General features: G+C 36.8%; 1 protein-coding gene across 12 annotated transcripts; it reads left to right on the plus strand.

Moving 5' to 3' along the window:
- The first annotated feature begins 747 nt into the window (after positions 1-747).
- LOC113680156 (uncharacterized) lies at positions 748-19905 on the plus strand. 12 transcript variants are annotated; one of them, XM_089189145.1, is made up of 15 exons: positions 748-874; positions 3534-3633; positions 7676-7759; positions 9300-9356; positions 9741-9784; positions 10007-11037; positions 14847-15157; positions 15447-15530; positions 15680-15769; positions 15929-15987; positions 16079-16239; positions 17058-17172; positions 17368-17489; positions 17896-17996; positions 18618-19905. In XM_089189145.1, the coding sequence occupies exons 3-15, from the start codon at positions 7709-7711 to the stop codon at positions 18696-18698; spliced, it is 2307 nt and encodes a 768-aa protein (XP_089045271.1). In that variant the 5' UTR covers positions 748-874; positions 3534-3633; positions 7676-7708; the 3' UTR covers positions 18699-19905. The 12 variants fall into 12 exon arrangements, with proteins under 12 accessions (XP_089045271.1, XP_089045277.1, XP_089045269.1 ...); XM_089189143.1 differs by having other exon boundaries at positions 826-874; positions 16058-16239; XM_027197153.2 differs by lacking the exon at positions 748-874 and adding an exon at positions 3298-3433 and having other exon boundaries at positions 16058-16239.
- Positions 19906-20461: the final 556 nt, after the last annotated feature.

Consider the following 20461-nt stretch of genomic DNA (forward strand, 5'->3'; position numbering starts at 1 on the left):
GTTATATATGAGGTGGGGATTTTTTTTCCTTTTAGCATTAATAGCCTTGTGTTCCGCGGGCGTATTCTATGGATTCTTTTTTTTCACGCAGCAATATCATTTTTGGCACTGTTGCGAATGTCATTGGCGGTTCATGTGACCTAGGTATCAGATATCTAGCCTATAGCTGTCCAATGTGGTCACGGGTGCCATGATACTGGGGAAACCGAAAGAGGTTACGTTATGAATTGCAGTTAGCTAATCAAGGCGGAAGTATTTCAAGGTGCGGTATCATCAACAAAACAGGATAATTTTCAATATCAACTAAATTAGAGGAACTGAGACTAATACACTAAGTCGAGGTTAACTGGTAAACTCCACGGGAATGGTATGCAAAAAAATGCAACTGTAGTGATTTTTGGACTGCTGTTCAAAAATCATGAAGTTGATCACACAAGTCAAAAATATTTCTTCAGTGGCTTCAGACTAATAAGAAATGTCAAACAAAAATTTATTTTTATTCCCCCTTTTTTCTCGACCAAGTTTTTTAGGCCCCGTTCAAAGATATTGATCTTACGCTTTAAATAATAAAAGCAATCCAGGGTTATTTTGACTTTTTTTTTCAGTAGGTTCCATGATTGGACTAGAAAACTCGCTCCACATTCTCAACCAATCAGCTGCGAAACCGAAACAAATAGCGACTTACGTAGCGCGTTTTCCTGGGCTGAACTCCGACATTAGCATCGAGGCTCTAAATTGCAATAATGATACTGGTGGCTTTCATTCAGTGATGAGGAATACTCCACTTCAGAATGGATCATATTTATAAGTCAGGCTAAAGGCAACTACCACCAGAACGAATCAATGTTTGTCTTACGTCAGATGAGAGTATGAGGTAATAGTGTTCGGTAGAATTTATGAGACCGCATACATGAGATTAATTGGGTTTAATTGGAAAAAGATCTGTGGGGATCAAGTTGGTTATTTGGTTCACTAGTCAGAGACACTTTCTTGGTCTGTTGCCTAATTAAAGTAAATGATACAGCTCAGTAGCCTACGTGTAGCCGTACCCTCCCCCTCATGGAACAACGGAAGGGAGCCTCTGGGTGTCTCCTCCTTTGCGGAAGAAATCTGGGAAGCTGAGGGTCCCTTGGAAGTTGAAAACTCTTGGGAAGCAGATAGGAGCATTGCGCGATGTGGTTACGTCATTCTAAATACAGCAATACTTTGTTTGTTCAGTTTCCCATGCCGCTTGAAAAATTTTCATAATGGACTTAGCTAATTGAAAACACTATAAAGGTCGTTAAAAGGACTCGCGCTTTCCTTTGTTGTTTTTACCAATATATGTTATAATTGGCAAAAGTTATTAAGTAAAGTCCTCTTCACTGGCCGACCATGTTGTTTTGAAAACATGGTTAAGAGAATCTGAACAATGATCAGTGACTTCCTATGGAGGTTCTTACAACTTAAGTAAGTGCTTATTTCAGATGTGAATTTCTCGTGAAGGGAAATTTTTTTCAGATTTGAAATGAGTGGCTAAAAATAACTCGAATTCTGTGCACGCACAGATACTTTGAGAGATTATTCCTATCCCCGTATTGTTTGAATTGTTGTCTTTGCACAACACGCAACTGCTGAAGGCAATCATGTAGTCCATCGTCTCCAACTTTGAATGATTTTAAAAGTACGTTCAGGGGCATAAATTAGAGTTGGAGTAAAAAAAGATGTTTTTAAAAAATGACTGAAATTTTTAAGTTTTGAAGAACACATTACAAATACCGCTTTTGTAAACATTTCGATGAATGTTACCAAGACGGACGTAAACACTTAATTCTTTTTCTTAGATGTGTATTTTTGACCTTCAAAATGATTGTAGAATTCTGAGGGGCCTCATGAACTGGTCTTGTTATTTAATATTCGTGATTAACCTGGTGATTAATAGGCCTCTCGTTTATGACATTAAGGACTGAAGGAAACATCTAAAAATCGTGCACATTTTAATGATTATTTTATTGCGCGCGCAAGCGGTCAACTGACCTGTTTGCTTTAAACTGCTGGTCGTAATGCAAAAATTCCTCATGAGTGTTAAAAAAAATTAACGAAAAATATTTAGTTTTTGCGAGATGTTTGCCGCCCCAAATCGAAAGCATAATTTGCGGTTGCAAACCGGAAATCCTCTTCTTAAAAAGTCATAACAGAAAGCGGTTGTCAATGCGGGATTTCATAATCCTCCAAGCAGCTTTCATCTCCAACAGATGACACGCCAATCACTTGTGGAATGACCAATCACCGCTCGGCGGCATTTGCCAAGACACTGGCAGGCTTCCCAAGCCGTCTGAGAAACAGAAAGGATGCCTAAGTATTTCCTGTGGCCTTGCGGGCGGTAAAAAACCCGAATGGAACCTATGAAGATCATAGAATAAAAGTCTCGCTGCATCTGGGTTGAAGAGCGGCGCACATTATTTATCGCGCTCAAGCTCCAGCAGATGTACTTCAGAGAAGTGTTTCATTAGACCAGCAGGCAAATGCTATAGTAGGCCTGCAAAAGATTATTGTGCTGTCTGGCGATGATAAAATTAAGATAACAGCTCTTTCAAATAGGGTGAAGTGTTTGGCCTTAATACTGTAGTTCTTCAATCTAGGCAATGTTTGTTTATGTACGAAGCCAGCTTATAGATAGCAATCGACCTTGTGAACTCATGTGTTTTAAGCCTTTTACCGCGCGTCTTTTATATTGATTTTTCCGCCTTCTTGCAGATAGATCCAAGATTGAAGAGCGAAGTTAATTTTTTGTTTTCGTGACTGCGGAAGAAAACTTAAGTGTGAAATTAGTAGAAGTATAACATCTTTTTATCCTTTACTTTATCACAAAAGGTGTTATTGCATAATTGATTTTTTTGTATACAAGCGAAGTTTTGTTTCATCGCCTCAGGGCGAAATAGGCGGTACTCTACGGGATGAATAAATCTTTATGCTGGAAAAAGTCACTCATATAATCGCCCTTGAAAAAAAATACAGAAACAATTTGCGAGTATCTTTCCTAAGAGAGCATTTCCCAGGAGATTTCCCTGAGAACATTGATCGTGCAATATAAACTCCCAAAATCGAAGGAAAACATACATCATCACGTCCCAATTTAGTTTGTTTGATGCTTTCAATTGTCTCCGAGTGTCACCAATTCACAGTAATTAAACTAATTAGGCCTGCTGCTCTTATCGCAGTGCCAGAAATTGACTGAGGGAGGTCATGATTGGTCAAAGTTAATTGCTTCAGCAAACTTCAAAGTAAGTGCCGCCGGATCCAACCCATAAGACGTTGCGGGCCGACCAGCTTCCCTCGTGAAAATTGATGAGGGAGTTTCTAGCTAGATGTGTTGGTTTGGTGTTCTCCTATTACAATTTAGCATTTTCCACCTTCCTCTCACAGGTTGAACGGACTGTATATAGCATCCTTGGTACGGAAATGTGAGCTTTAGCTGGGTGGAGGTTTGATTCGTCCGATTACAAGCACCATGCGTGATAATGACGTGAATTTACGGACATTCTCTGTTGCAGGGTGCGAGGTCTCCGTAGCTTAGATCGACGTACGCCATGTAAGACGAGTCCTCTGGTTGAAGCGCGAGTTTTGATTGCAAGCGGTGAATGGTGAATTAAGGTAAGTTGAGCACTTCATTCGCAACGTAACTGTATAAAAGGATCGTCGATGCTATTTATTTTTATACGGTGTCGTTTGAGCCTTGACTTAAGAAACACGTGTGAAAAGACCTCGAATGACACCTTCGAGCTAAAGGAGCGCGTTCATCCTGCAGAAAGGATAGCGTCGTACTTCAGCGCGTTTGTGTGTTTTTAATCTTTCCTTTCGTAGAGATGCAGAGGTTTTGACCGAGATCCTTCGTTTGTGATAGGAGCTCTCTCTGGAGGGGAAGGAGGAAGCCCGTTGAATGCTTGAGTGAATTTCGATTGTAGATGACGTTTGCGTTTGCAAAGTGTTTGCGGCTAGCTATACGGGCTGAATTAAACCTGAATCAATATATTCACGCTGGCAACTGACCGGTTTATTTTAAATGCCATTCATTGGATTTGCGCGTAGATCTCAGTACCATAATCTAGGTATTTCCCCCTATTCAGATGAGTTTATGGCGTTTAATCGGAGCAATTTTAGTTAATTTCCTTTTGTGGTTGTGAGTGAGCATTGTAAACTTGCCTGAATGATAACTTACGGTCCATTCATACAACAACAATACACGTGTTTCATCATCAAGTCTGTTTTTACCAGTGAGATGCTGTTGTCTTAAAACTCTTTTGTTTATAGTCAGCATTAGTTAGCGAGAAAGATAGCGAAAAATTCAAAAGAACTTTTAATCAAAAGTTTCGAAACGGGGAACCGCATTTTTATTCGCGCGTTCAGGTTTGTGGTTTTTCATTTCGTTAGCCTCACAAACATCCAACACTTTTCGGCAAATTTGGCATTTTTTATGTAATTTTCTTCTATGTTTAATCAGATGTGCGTCTCCTTAGTTTGACGTCTCCTTTGCGACAAAAAGATGTTAGCGAAGATCGCGGGAAACCGACATAGCAATTTATTTTAAAATTTACACGAATCTCACGCATTCCGTATCCAGCCAGATCATATAGATGGATAGAATACCACTAAATTGCTGTTATCGAAAAGTACTGTGACAACTAAAGTTTAAACCCGTTTGGATCAATCTTCGAAAATAATTCGAATATTGTAGTTAAGTTCCACATCCTGTCTCAGACAAAGGTAATTGCCATGAAATTAGTAGAGGACTTTTTTATACAAAACCAGAACAATTATTCACGCCGTTCATATTGTTCTTAATTGAAAGGTTTCTTTTTTTAAGCCTTAAAGAATTAAACCAAAGAGAACAAGAGAGAATCCACGATTATTTTCCGCAGCATGAGTTAATTATTTCGCTTTCTAGTTATTGTCTGTAGTTTCGTCGTGCCTAACATCAACAAAGTGGATTTCTCCTCACAAGAAAACACACAAGTTTATTTTCATCTAGCGATGTTTATCTTGTGTATTACAGTTTCACAAGAAAATCCCCGAGCGGTTTTGATATTCGCCTAAGCTCTTTAATTGCAACATTTTAATCCGCCCTATTTTTTTTGCAGCTCTCTTTGATATATTCAACGGGCACCTTTCTTGTCGTTGACTTTTTGTCTTAAAAATTCGCTTTTACACGGTGATGCGGTCTTTCTCTCTTCCTTTTTTGTATTAAAAAGCGAAATACATTATAGTTCTCTTAAAACGTATGTTTCTTTTTGGGAAAGCATTTGCATTACATTTGAGTCTGAAAATTTCAATGCTCAGTAAATTTGTTAAAAAATAAATTGTGTTGTTTCTTTCATTGTATGCAACAAGCTGCTAAAGGAACTTCAAATTTATATATGTGAGACGTTTTTTTTTTTTTTGACATTTTGACTTTAGGATGCATCTTGATTAGGCAAACATTAGTTTAAAAGAACAGATTTTGTGTATGCTGTCAAAGGGGTGTTTATAATTTTGTTTTTAATCAAGTTCTTGGGAAGTCATAAGATTTATTCACTGAACAGTCCTACAGAAAAAAAGTTTGCTCAGCCACAACACCTGACTTCTGAATAATATTTGTTTTCGCCTTTTGTCATCAAATGAATTAACTGTTGCCCTGGCCAAAATTTCTTTCATCATCCCAGGAGAAAAGTGTTTAATTTGTGTCATTACTGAGGAGATTTACTAGCAAGTGATAGAGAATTAGTTAAGAAAAAAGAGAGCACATCAAGTACATTGAAGATTTTCCTTTTAATTTGACGAGAGAGCTTTCTTTATTGGGTATTTACTCACATTGGACAACTCAGCTGTTATTTAAATGATGGCAGTGTTTCTGTTGGTTTTTTGGCTTGCTTCATGTAAACAAGAAATGAAAAAAAAAATATAAAACTATGTTAGCTTTGGTGCAGTCTTAAATTTGTTTTGTAGTTACAAAAAAACAGATTTATTTTATCTTGTTTCTAAATTTTATAGTGAAACAAGGTAAAACTTTGTAGCTCTGTCGATTTTTAGTGAATGGTTCAGTATTACGTGATTAGCATATGAGTGCAGTCTTTCCTGTTACAATTAATCATTGTTTAAGGCGAGTTAGATGAAATGCATTGTACCTTTAAAATCAATATAGGAAACAAAGTTTAGTAACATTGAATTATTGACAACTTACATGTATGACTAATATTACCTGAAAGCCTTTTTGCAAAGTTAAAATTAATTACTAAATTTGTGGTGTTATTTCAGAACTTTTCCATTTATGTTTTCCAAATGAATCACCATCTCAGTGTTGATTTGTTTCAAGAAAGCTTGATTTTCCATGTTCACCCCAATAGGCCTTCATGTGGTTTTAGTTATGTTTAAAAATTTTAGTTGTCACTAGATTCTGATTTTGTTTCTGACAAAAATGCATCAAATCAGGGTTAAGGAGATTGACATTTCATGTTGAGAAAGATGTACGCCTGAAAACAAGTCTTAGTACCAGATAGCTTACATTTAAACAACCTCCTCTGCTGAAAGAAAATAAGTATCAATTGAAGTATCATACATGCTCTATTGAGCTCCTTGGGAGGTTACTTATTTGGAGAGTGGTCAGCTGTGCAGAGGGCTCTTTTGAAAGAGAGAGAGGAGTGATCTTTTTGAGAAAAAAGATCATTGAAATAAGTTTTTTGAAACTGGAATGCTACATTTCCCAAACCAACAACATTACCTCAATGAAATAATTTGCAGAGCATCATCATGGCATTTTAATTTTCCTCTTGTTTTTATTATGTATATTTTGTTGAGGGAAAGGGAAAAGTTAAGGACAGGGAGAGAGGTTAATGATGAGTCTTTTGATGTACTATCTCAAAACTCTAAATGGGAAAATAAAACCATTTAAGTGGTAAATTTCCCATAGAAGAAAGGCTTAACCAGTCCAATTTTTAAAATAATACTTGAATGGCACTAACATGAAGCAGTTGATCTCTATCATAACACAGATGTCAATGTATCTGACAACAATAAGAAAAGTACTTTTCAGAATCTTAAGACAGACAGTAAATTTTGAAAAGAGCATTAAATCCTTGAGAAAGGAACAAATGTTTAATCTGCTCAGACATTGCTTGATGTGTTGCTTAGCTGTACTACTAAAGAATGATAACAATAATAGTTCTTGTAAAGCATTCAATGTTTGTGATCTTTGAGCAGTTACAGAATTGTTTAATGTGAGTTAATTTTCAGAGGTACAGTTAGCATTAAACATTAGCAACTGATTATAGGCATTCATAAGTTGTTTTGTGGGTTAGATCTATTTCACATGGACTTTATATATAGCAAACTTCTCCCACAAAGTTAAATGATAAAAAAGAACCTGTATTCAATGCACACATGACAATGGAAGTGAAAGTGGACACCAAACTTAAAAGCTTTTGTAATGTGAAACCTATGTTCTGGGAATGGCACAAAGAGAACTCTCAGTTTCATTTTTAGCCAAGTACAGTTTAACAGTCCTTGTACTCAGAGGACATCAAGGAGAGTTCAACAGGTGTCACTGAATATGATTATTTTAAAGTTACCATAATTATCATTTTGTTGAAAGTTTAATGTAATGATTGTGACTTGCATGTCTGGTTGATATTAATTATAATTAACCCAGTTTTATTCCTTCAAGTTAACTGCAGAGGAGAAGTAGCTGAAAGGCCAAATGTTTCTTTGCCCTCCAAGATACATGTATTTCCCATCAGTGCGATCCAAGGTATAACTATGTAAAAAATTTAAGCTATTAAAATATTTTCTTAAATTAATAACTTGTCATGATAGTGTTTTTTAAAGTGAAACAAAGTTGAAGATAAAAAATGATACGTAAGTAAATTCAGAGGAATGACGTGGCCTTGTAATGTGAAAGAGGTTTCATTGGTAACAACTTCAACATAAATGTTAAATAGCTTAAAATATATTGTAAAAAAATGGTAAAGGTTACATATGATTTTAATTCCATTCTATAACTATTATAATATTAGACATGTTGAATTGCAGGTCTGTTGGTAAAGGGCACTCGTGACTTTTCTTTTTTTAAAATCCCTCATGTAAAAGACAGTGAAGTACGATTTTGATGTTGCTATGGCAACTGATTTTGACATAATTTGCATCAAAATCTTGAGCATTTTTTTCCTCAAATGCCCTTTTTGAACACCTTAATTCATCCCTCACACCTGCTTAGCAGCTTCTATTTGTATTTTGATAACTGCTTGGTCATTTCACATTTCTGTAACTCAGAAGTTTACTGTTAGCAAAAAAAAATGTTTTCCTTAATGTCGTGGTGTTATGGTTCCTGATTGACAACAAAAGTTTCTTGTAAACAGCTAACCTACACCAAGACACCTAACAATCCAATTTGGCCAAGAGGTGAACTGTTTAGTAACTGTTGAGTTCTAGTTTATCAAGGACTTTCTTTACTGAGTACACTCAGGGGTTGCTCTAATGTGCCAGCATATCAAGCAAAGTCTCTATGAATTCAAGAAGATGGCAGAGAAATTATGAGAATCATAGCCTTGGTTACACCAATTGCTAACATACTCATTGGACAATCATGTCAGCCAATAAAAGATAAAAGATTTTGTAACACTCAAAATCATCAACATTTGGTGGTGTTGCAGTCTTTGGTACCCCAGCAATATCTTGTTCCTTAATTTTCCAATGGATGAGAATTATGATGATCTACATTACCTTGATGAGTTCAGAGTTCAACCAAAACAAAGATTAAGCCACTTCATGGGTACATGTTGAGGTGAGGCAAGGGGGTCTAGGGATGCACTTGACCCCCACCACCTCTGTAATATAATTCTCTGGTTAAGTCTTCAGCTTAGAAAGCTTGTAACATTGGTTTGCACAAGAATGCGTTAATCTGAAGAATCTTCTGGGATAAATCTCATTTCATACTTGATGCTCTCCATTTCCTGGTCTTTCTCACTGAGTGAATGTAAGCCTGCTGATACACAAAATCAAACAGCCCCTTAGACATATCCAAGCTTTACTCCTTCATTTGTATGTCTCAAGGGCTTGACTTAAATAGGCTAAGTAATTCTTCCCCCACCCTCCCCCTCCTCTCAAAGCCAACTTGGACCTCTTTGTTTTGTTTCTCTTGACTTTATATTGACATCTTTTCTTAAGGAGGATGGCTTTATTTTGTTAAGGAAGTCTTAATGAATCATTCCACCTTCCAGTGGTGGTTTTTATTGTTGTTGTTTTTTTTTATTGCTGTATTTTTACTTAAAGAATATATTAATGTGCTGCAGGGGATGGCAACCGATCAAGTGCAGTCAGAGCCGAGTGCTTCCCTTGAAGCAATACCAGTAAGTTGTCAGTGAGAGATGAAAACATTTTATCAGTCTGTTAATGTTATGTTCTTCATATTAACATTAAGAAGTATAATAGGATCAAGATTTAAAACTGTAATTGCATTTGAAGATCTGTCCCACAGACCAATCTGCAGCCAACTGGCATCAGTACAGATTTTTCTCAAACATAATTAAGCAAAGCTTTATTGTAAGGTTGGGGTGTAAGCTTGTACAGTAGCTGCAAGAGCATTTGTTTATAGTGACTACAAAAAGGTTAAGTTCTGTTAATTTTGATCAGCACCCTTGATTTCCCAACTAATTGTTCACAATTATTTTGACTAAATGTTGAAGTGATAAATGCACAATAGTAACATACTGACTTGACATATTTTTTCCTAGGCTAAAAGGCCCAGACAAGAGAATGGTGACAACGAAAAAGACAGGTGACTTTTTTCTGTATGGTAAATAAGACTGTTAGTGGGCAAAGTTGTTCTAATGACATATTTATTATATGTTTGTAACAACATAGATATGTTTCTCAAGAGAATTCTTTGGTTGATTCAGGCTCTGTGACATAAGTTGTGAGAAAGAATTAGTAGTCAGGTTAAGAGTATTGAAAACTCAGGGAAGTATCCTCCTCTCATGTTTTATTATCTCTTCCTTAGTGATGAGTCCAGCAATAATGGATCACCCTCGCAACAGCCTGTCAATGGTTCATCAAGAGATGGAAAGGCAGTTAATGCCAATCAAAATGCTGACAAGAATGAGTCGTCTTGGGATGTCAATGAAGCCACAATTACTGTAACTACTGCTGATCTTGATGTTGGAGCTCCTAATGTTGTTGCACCAGTTTCAACGGCAACACTCAGCTACCCCTCATCTGATGGTGCTTCCACCATGACAAATTTAGATGGATGCAACTTTGGGAATCAGGCCATTGCATCTGGCGTAACTGACAGCTCTGGCCAGTATCAACAGCTCTCTGGGCAGTACGCCGCAAATACTGCTGCTTACTATGGCCAGCGGCCTTATCCTCACATTGTCCCAGCACCCCAGCAGGGTATTCAGCAGTATAAGACAACGGGGGGTGTAATACAAGGAACGGGAATAACGCAAGTTGCTGGGTATGTGTATCCACAGGCAGCACCTCAAGGTGGCTACCCCATGGTACAGACTGTAAGATACCCTGCTGTGAATGCAACAGGAAAGACTTCTGTTGATTCTCGCAATACCTCTCAAGGGAAAGCCCCTGGGGGCAACATCCCAGATATATCAACTCTTCGTCAACCAGCAGGAACTTATGGTAATCCTTATGGAACTGTTACATACCCTGCAATCATTCAACCTGGTCAGGCTGTGTATACTAATCAATATCAAGCACCTTATGGGACAGCTTATGTAGCTTCAACAGGAACCCCAACTTCTAGTACCACAGCATATACTGTCCAACAGTCTGACCAAGGTTCTTTTCAATATGGCTACACTACAAGTAATCAGCAAACTTATCCATACAACTACTTGAATGCTCCTCCCCCAGCTTATGCTCCGTCACAATACATTACACCAATGAATAGTACACCGCCGCCTAATGCTGTCGCTGGTCAAAGCAGCGGTTATCAACTTACTCAGCTTGTTGCTGGACAGGCTTCTCAAGGTGTCACAACCAATGGAGAAAGGACGCACACTACAAGTACAGGTACTTTGACTGTTGTATTAGTTATATATTTATCAATTTTCTTTTTTGTTCTGATTTTGCAATTCATTATTACTTTTCTTAACTCTAGGTGATTTAAACCATTAGTCGTTTTCATCACCCAGTGCAACACCCAAGCTTTGCTAAAGAGATAATAAACTTCTGTTAATTCAAACCAATTCCTTTCCTCATAAGGATTTTGCCCTATCAGCTTTTTAGTATGAACCCTTGATGGCTTGTGTCTAGTGCTAGTTTGGCCTCTTTGTACTATATACGTGCACATGTGTTTTATTTAGCCTCTCTCCTGTGTGAAAGGAAGGAAATGATGTTATGTATTGTATCCCTGAGGTTGTTTGAAATTGCCATTCTAATGGGAAGGAAACCTTAAACAAATTTTACGTGAGAGTCAGTGAGTATCACAGGAAGAAATCAGTTGGAAATTTAGAAGACTCAGGTGGAGGACTTTGAGGCAGGCTGTGAAACTTATTTCCCTCTTGACAAATTTAGACTAAATTTTGCAAAATCTGCAAACTGTTTGATAGCTTGTTTGAAACAATTTTGTAGTTGTTACAGATAAACCTATCTCCCAGCTAACACTGATGAACTAACTTGTGAATAGCAGTTCTTTGTACTTAAAGTGTAAGAGTTACTGAAAGCCATAAGCTAAAGTGGGGCTTGGAAGAACAATCTGATTCCCTTCAACTTAAGGGAATCAGAGATATTATCATAAACAGGTATATAAGGAGGAGGCAAACTCAAATTACAGTTGACCAAGTTAAAAACTTTGTACTGTGATTTGACATGGTTCTTAATGGACACTCTTGTCCTTCCTTGCAAACGTAAGACGTGCTTTATCCCTCACAACAATAACAAAAATTCCTATTTAATCCATGCAATCAAATGCACTGTTTCTAGCACTGCTACCCAGGCAGTGCTTTACTCTATATCTTTTCAAAAAACCCTTCTGCTACTGTTCTTGACTGTGTCAACAAAATTGTTGGGGTTAATTATTTTAAAAGAAAACAGGATTGTGACTCCTTATACCAGGGTTTAGTTTTAATGCAGTGGGTTATTTCTTTGTTATCTTAAACAACTGCAAATTCTATAGGAGAACACTTACCATTTTCAGATTAGATCATTAATTACTTAATTTTTGTTAGTTGTTTTTTAAGTAAAGTTGGATGTAATATCATTAGGTATTTGCTTTTGGAAAAAACAACAGCATCTGCAAGATGGACATCTGCAAAAATATGTTTGGTCTTTCTTTTAGTATGATGTTGTGGTATCTTGTTTTCAATAGGTTAGAAAAACATTTTCCAGTTTTAGATTCTTTATAATTTTTTTTATGAAGTGTTTTGTTGTTGAGTTTTGTTTTTTTAAACAAATATCATTTTTCCTTTAAATTAGCCTCCATTAGAAATGAACTCCACATAAATGCAATCTACAGAAAATGTCTTTTATTCTTCTTGTGAATATGTCAGTTTTTGTTTTGACAAGTTTTCATAAAATTTTAGACATCTGATGGTTTGTGACTACTCTACTCCTGTACTACTCTTGAATGTTTTGCGGGATTGTCCAATATTGTGAAGGAGGTCAATTTTTGTATATTTTATGGTTAATAGGTTTTGTCTTCTTTGTAAATTGTCCACTTCTTATTACTTGTAATCCCCTTTGAAATTTAAGTTTGGTCTCTAAGACCTTTAAGCGTAATCAACTTGCAGTAATATTTTTGGTTTATTGCAAGAAAAGACAACATCTTAATGGGTTTGGAGAGTTGTTTCTTTTTTTTCCTTTCTGTCTTGACACGTGTTTTTTAATGAGAGGGTTTGTTTAAACAGAAATCCATTTAATGGTACAAATGTTTACTTAAAATTCTAATGAATCAAATTAAGTCTCCTGGAGTGGCAGAGAAGCCATTAGTAGCACATATGTTGCATCTGATATGAATATATTTTATGTACATCTGCTTACTGAGACTGAAATGACTATGTGCTTGTTTCTTCTATAACTTTGAAGGTAACCCCATATTTGGATTCTATCTGTAACAGGATCTTGATTAGTAGAAAATTTTTTCCTTTTATTTTTCATTGTGCCAAAGAAGACAGAAACAGGAAAGAGTTTATTTGTTTTAAGTATACAGCTGTTGGTAACATTAAGTGAATGGGATGAGGCTGATCAAAATCACAATGGAATAACAACTTTACTTAAACTACACATGTACACAGATGTATCTCCATCTCAATTTTGGTGCTTGTTTTTGTTTAAATCGGGTAGGAAGCACGCAGAGTAAAGGAAATGAATTTTATCTTTATTTGAATTATGTGGAAGGATAAGCACTTAGAATTTGAATGTATTAATTTGTTGAAAGCTGTGCTCGGCTATTAAGTTTGCTAAAAGCTTTACCATACATCAGAGTCTATGTACACCCACACATTTTAAAACAAATCATGCAAAGTTCTTTCAAGCTTTCAAGCATTTTTGCTCTTTACTCAATGTACTTAATCCTTCACACTAAGGTGTGTGACATAGTTTAAAAAATATTGACTAAAGATGTTCCTGCAAGTTAGGTAAAATTAAGCTGACTGAACTAAAAGGCAGTGTTAAGTAATATTTTGCAGCAGTTATTTTCATTAGGCTCTATTTTTATAAAAGATTAAACAGAAACAAAATAATTTTTTTTGTCATTTTTACAATGAAAGAAATAGATAATGCAGAGTGAAGAATTTCCTGCCATCTTTGAAAGGAGTGACATGTGAAATTTCTACGAAAAGGAAACCAGGAAAGCTTGTTTTGTGGATTAAATAAGTAAAATTTTGGAAGTGTTTGTACCACTATATCTTTATGTGAATATATCAGAATATGTGAGAGTTAAAAAAAAAAGGACGACCAAAAAATAACAACCCAATGCAAAAGTAAAACCAAATGCATGTTAAGTTTTGAATTTTGCCCTCGTAACCATCCCACTTGCTGTTAAATTAAGGGTGTAGTCATTGGCAGCTCAAAACATTCACAAGATGGTGGATATGTAATGTTCATGGAAAAAGAAAATTATCATTGAACTTCATACCTGGTCTTGTCATGGACCCAGAGATGTTTGGCTGCTGTAACACAAGAAGGTGCAAATACTACTCTCATGGCATGAAGATCTCAAAATATTTTTGATGCTCTTCCTTTTTGCAAGCCATCAAAACATAGTGTATGCTAAAAGATGAAGGCTCAAGACAGAGGATTTAATACGCCAGCCACACTAGTGAACAGTGAAACCTGTAGAGGGGTTGATCTGTGAAACTTTCATTAGTGTCTGCCCTCTAGGGGCTGTTTGCCTAGTGAAGGTTTCATCAATTGCAGAGGGTTGGATACAAGCTCATTTTAGCTTCATGTTTGAATAAGGGGAGGAAGAGGAAGGAAGCTTGGGGACTTTGGCAATTGTTTTACTTAACCCTTTAACTCCCAAGACTCCTTATTGTCTGCCATATAATTCTTGTGATATTAGTTCAGAGAATTTGATACTGGATCAACTAATAATCCCCTAATTGATATCCTTTATTCTCATTGCTTCTCTACTTGATATTGTTTTGATATTGAAAAGAGAAATTCTGTCTTGGTCACTCAATGGAGAAAAAGGGTTAAATGGCCACCAGGATGAGTTGGAGGAGTCTTGTGGTTAGGCACCTGATGCATGTTTCACTGATATTCAATGCTTTGTTTGGTCTGACACCAACATGGGACTTGGCTAAAAGGGGAACAACAATATTAGCATTGAGATTGTGTCAGATTATTTTGTAGTAATCACAAACTGCTTTCATCCGCAGGAAATGCAACCATTCAGTATTCACCAAATCTTCCATCCTCACCCAGTCCTCCTCGCTCACCAGGAACTGGATCTGGAGCAGACACTCCTCTTATTAATAGTGTGGGTATGGTGTCGGCAAGCATAGGGATGCCTGGTGGACAGGATGGAGTACAGGTCCTTGTGGATTCAGGGGCTGGCTCCCCTGGATTGTTAGTCCAGGGAGCAAACAGAGGGCGTGGTCGAGGGGGAAGAGGTGGAAGAGGCAGAGGAGGTGGCAGGGGAAGGAGATCAACATCAGGTCCTCCCCCAGAGATTGACCATAACATTGAGGTATGCTCATGTTATTGGTCTTGTTGGCAATTGCTGTAAGCCAGGTTTTGGTCCTGAAGGTGCCTAGGTGGTCACTACTTGCTTGGGTGATCTCTCAAAAGTGTTTGTCCATAATTATTTATTTCTAACAATTAAATTTTTGTCATGGTTAGATGTCTGTGACAATGATGCTAATCTTTTAAACCCTGTGTCCCTTCAAGTGAAAGTCTGAGAAGCTGGACAGATCTGATCACACAATCATTGACTCATTGTTCCATTTGATTGACTAGTTTTTATCATTACTTCATAGCGGATCTTTATCTGGGATCTTGATGAAACAATTATTATTTTCCATTCACTCTTAACGGGAGCCTTTGCATCAAAGTTTGGCAAGGTAAGTTAGATGGAGGAGTGAAGACTGAAAGCAGTTAATACTGTCGAGAACTCTGTGAGAGTAAGTGTTTAAAAATATTGTTGTATGCGTCATTTATATTCTGAGTTGCAACATGCCCTAACATGTATCGTTAAATTTTATTCCTTTAGGATGCTCCTAATTCAGTGTCATTAGGCCTTCGAATGGAAGAAATGATTTTCAACTTGGCTGATACACACTTATTTTTTAATGACTTAGAGGTAAGAAGCCATAAAATCAGCTGAAATCAGGGAATTATCATGTTATCTTCAATCAATACTAATGTAAATTGACCTCAATATTTTTTACTGGGAAAATCACTAGTTTTGTTACAAATGCAGAAATCCATATTGTAGCTAACTGACAACCATGTGTTGTAGGATTGTGATCAAGTACATATTGACGATGTTGCAGCTGATGACAATGGACTAGATTTAAGGTGAGTCTCTCTTGTGTTGATGCCTTGGCATTGTAGATTGTATTTAGTATTCTAATGACATTCACTCCAGAACATCTTTGCCTGTGTGCAGTACCTACAATTTTGAGGGAGATGGATTTCATGCTGCAGCCACATCAGCCAATCTTTGTCTGGCAACTGGTGTTCGAGGTGGGGTAGACTGGATGAGGAAGCTGGCATACAGGTACCGACGTATCAAGGAGATTTACAACAGCTACAGGAATAACGTGGGAGGTAGGGGATGGTTTGTTTACCACAAAGTTCTTTATTGTTCTCAAGATCTCATTAGTAATTATCCCTTCTGTCTGCCATAACTGTTGCAATGTTAGCTCTGATAATTTGGTATTGAACTAATAGATAATCTCCTAATTGATGTTTTTTCTTTATCCTCATCACTTATCTAAGAGATATTGTGTTGATGTTTTATGGAGAAATTCTGTTTTGGTCACTCATGGGAGTGAAAGGGTTTAAGAAACTTAGAGTAGTTGAGGTGATTTGCAACCCAGCAGGTGGTTGGAACCAGCTTTGTCCACAATAGACAAACGTGGAAAAGCAGAGAAGTGTTCTCATTTCTTGGGCCAGTTTGTCTGAAATCCCCTATGGAATGATTACAAAACTTTAGTGTGTCATGACATTTGGTTTCAATTAGTCCAAACTAAACTATCATCCTAAAAGGGTAATTTGGTATTATAGCAGCTCTGATGAAGGGCTCATGCTTGTAACATCAGCTGTGAAACTCTTATCAGTGGCCAATTTGTTACATTGGTAATACTAAATGACCTTGTTAAACTCTCCGACTGACTTGCACCACAGTTTCTCTAGAAACTTATCCCTTTTATCATCAAAAAAACTTCACTATTATTTGTAATGTTCAAATTTATTGGATATCAAACAAAGTTTAAACATAAGGACAGAATTCAGACACTCTGAATGGTTCCAAAACTGAAAGAGGGCACTGTTTAATCTTGGACTTCTTTGGAATATTTTAAAAACTAGCCCAGTGGCAATTCCAATTTTGACTTCAAATTTATTTTTGTGTTGTGTCTTTGAAGGTCTTCTTGGTCCAGCGAAAAGAGAAACATGGCTTCAGCTGCGCATGGAGTTAGAGGCGACAACAGATTCATGGCTGACACTTGCTCTGAAAGCATTAACACTCATCCATTCCAGGTAATCACAAGGTATTCTTAACGTGCCTGATCATGTCATTTAAAGCATTACGATCAATGAGTCGCAGAGTAAAATGTTTGAATGAGTTGTTCAAAAGTGCCTGAGGCTGTATTTTTATACTTTGCCATGTTGAGGCTTGCTTTGTCTTTGTATCTAGATTACAAAATGCCTATCTGTTTACTCTTTCCTAAACAGGTCAAATTGTTTAAATGTCATGGTTACTACCACACAACTTGTTCCTGCTCTTGCCAAGTGTCTTCTCTATGGACTGGGTGGTATTTTTCCTCTCGAAAATATTTATAGCGCGACTAAAGTTGGTAAGTGGATTTTATTTGAAAGAGACTGACAATCAGTTTGTCAAATGTAAAATAACATAATTGACTATTTTAACTTTATTGGTCAATAAAAAGGTTAACCAGAAACTGATTTTTTGGTAGAAAAGTATTTTTTCGGTTTGTGTATTTGGTTAGAATAATCTCATGAGAGTAATGTTCTTCTAAAACTTGTCACAAAACCGTAACCATGGGGTCGATTCCCCTTGGATTACAAATATTAATGAAAATGTAACTTCTTGCAACAATTTCAACACATTTGTTAGGAAACAGCTGATGAGAATCGATATAACTATTATCTCTTTGAAGCGCCAAATTAACTTGACTACTTCGTAAGGAAAATTTATAGCACCTTGAAGGGAGAGTTGCAATCAGATCTTTTATTTGACAGGAAAAGAAACCTGCTTTGAAAGAATCTCAAATCGATTTGGAAAGAAGTGTACATATGTTGTTGTAGGAGATGGGAGAGATGAAGAAATGGCCAGCAAACAGGTAATCACGTGTAGTGTAATGTCATTAACGCCGTCTTAAAATTGATTGTCCGAAGTAATGTAAGTTTGTTTTGCTTTAGATTTTTTTTATGATCGCTCTAGAAAAAATTTCGCAACCCTTTCAGTGAATCAGATACCCAATAGAGAGGCCAATCCGGACTAAGGCACTAACGTTTCCCCGCGCGTGAAGCAGTTTGCGTGTTTTAACGTCGAGTTCCTTATGGCTCCATGTGTTGAATTGGCTTGTTTGAACGACATTCAATCGGACTGTATTTAACTCTTGGAACCTTGCTGTGGTATTTCATTCCTTATCCAGTTTGCAAATATCAGTTGTATCATACTCGACCGAAGTACTGAAACTTAAGTTTTACTTATTGCGCTCGCAAATGCTTGACTTTGTAGCTATCATGATATAAATCATAGCTTTCTATCATTGAAGCTTCTCATACCGATAATTAGTTGTGTGGAATTTATCTTTCCATTCTGCCTTCTTTGCGAAAATTTCTTCCACAAATTATTCAAGGTGTTCCAACGACACTCTGAAATTACGCTGAAAGATATTCAGAAAATTTCTAAATACGTCCTGTATAGCTTAGCATGAAGTGGTATTCTTGTATTGCAGATGGGATTCCCTTTCTGGCGAATCGGTACTCACACAGACTTAATCAACCTTCATCACGCGCTAGACCTGGGACATCTCTAGTCGATGGACTGACTCTCTGCTGCTTTGTTCTGGCACTCATTGGAGTTTCTTTATTTCTTTGTAAACAAATGAAGAGAAATTGAATACATACATGAGTCATGTAACGTTAAAATATGTATCATTTGGAATGGTGGCAAAGGGAAGGGTGATCTTTCCTATTTTAAACGCTCATTTTATGCTGCAAGCACATACCATGTTTGAATTTTTTCATAGTTTGGATTCGTGTTCCCTCGTAAAGAATTTCACCGCCCAGTCACTCTCTAAAAGATCTATCTTGTAAGACGGTTTCTTGCCCTCGTGATCACTTTCTTGCATAGCATTACAAAGAGAGATCAACGTCAGTATCTGATCAACTGCGCACCCACCCCTTCCCTAACCCAATAACAGTCCACTGATAGCAAGTTAAGGGAAGGGTAGGTGGGCAGTTGCTAAGATACTTCCATTGATCCACAACGAGTATCGCATGAGAGTAATTCTCACTGACTATCGACTTCCTATGCATACATAAGTGTTTTATCCTTGGACTTCTATACATGGAAGCTACATTGTACAGTATAATAGTGGTTATCGCTTTTCATTTATATGGTCCCAAACTTTCTTGTACATTTCCTTTAAATAGTATGGACTGCTACAAGAAATAATTTCGAAGCTTCTATAATTAAAATACTTCTGCCTTGGGAATTATTCCTAGGAGCTACATTTCTCCACCGGAAGCGTAGTGAAAGTGGCAGATATTGTTATTTTACTCACTCTCCTTGCGTCTGTTGCCATGTGGGATTTTCGGAAGTGTTTGTATAACCAAAAAATATAGTTAACTAGAAATCTGTACAGCTTTTTTTTAAACGCAAATAATAGCAAAGTACCCTGCGGTTTGTTATGTTTAGTTATTTGGTAATGTAGTTTGAAAAGCACAAGCGAGATTTTTTGGTATCGTGATCCAGAAACTGATTTGTTTAGCTTTTCTTTTTGCACGCGTGAATAGTCAATGTTAGAATTTTATTGCAATTTTGAAAGAAAATAATGTCAAAATTTGTTCAACAGAATTGTCAAATTATCATTACATATTATGAATTTTATATATAAATACATAATTTATGTATATTGTCAACAAATCGAAATGAAGATTATTATACTTTAAAGTATGTAACATTTGGGAACATCGTTAAGATTAAATTTATTCCTTTCATGGAATAAGTTCAACTATCCAGAAGTTAGTCTAATTTTAATGCGTGTCTTTGCGGACGTGACTACTCCAATCAAGTAACGTCTCTCTTGATAACCAGCATTGCGGGGAAAGGGATCTTGTACGTCAGCTAAGTGGCTTACTCATTTACACCTTATCCCTTTTTCTCTAGCTTTAAAACACCCAAGATGTTGCTACATATCATTGTGTTCCACCCCACCCCCTTCCCAACAACCCTCTTAGTATTTTAATTGGGTTATAATAGTAATAGGACGGAGTGGAGTCCAATTGAGTTCGTAATCACGCGAGTGATTAACAGAATCCTATCTGTCAATCACGAGCATGATTATAGTCATTTCCTCAATTGTGATTGGTGCATTAGCTGCTGTATTTTTGGCTAATCATTCTGAACAGCTGTCACCAGACAGAGGAATTAGACAGTTGACTGTAATCGAGCACTTGAAGCAGACAATCGTACTAAGTCCACTCTGCCAAATCCACCAATCAGAATGAATCACAATAACCTCTTACCCTGAAAAAAACCTGAGGAAGGAAGGAAGCACCCTGAGGACGCGTGAAA

The sequence above is a fragment of the Pocillopora damicornis genome, chromosome 12, assembly GCF_964200805.1.
Source record: "Pocillopora damicornis chromosome 12, jaPocDami1.2, whole genome shotgun sequence".
NCBI lineage: Eukaryota > Metazoa > Cnidaria > Anthozoa > Scleractinia > Pocilloporidae > Pocillopora > Pocillopora damicornis.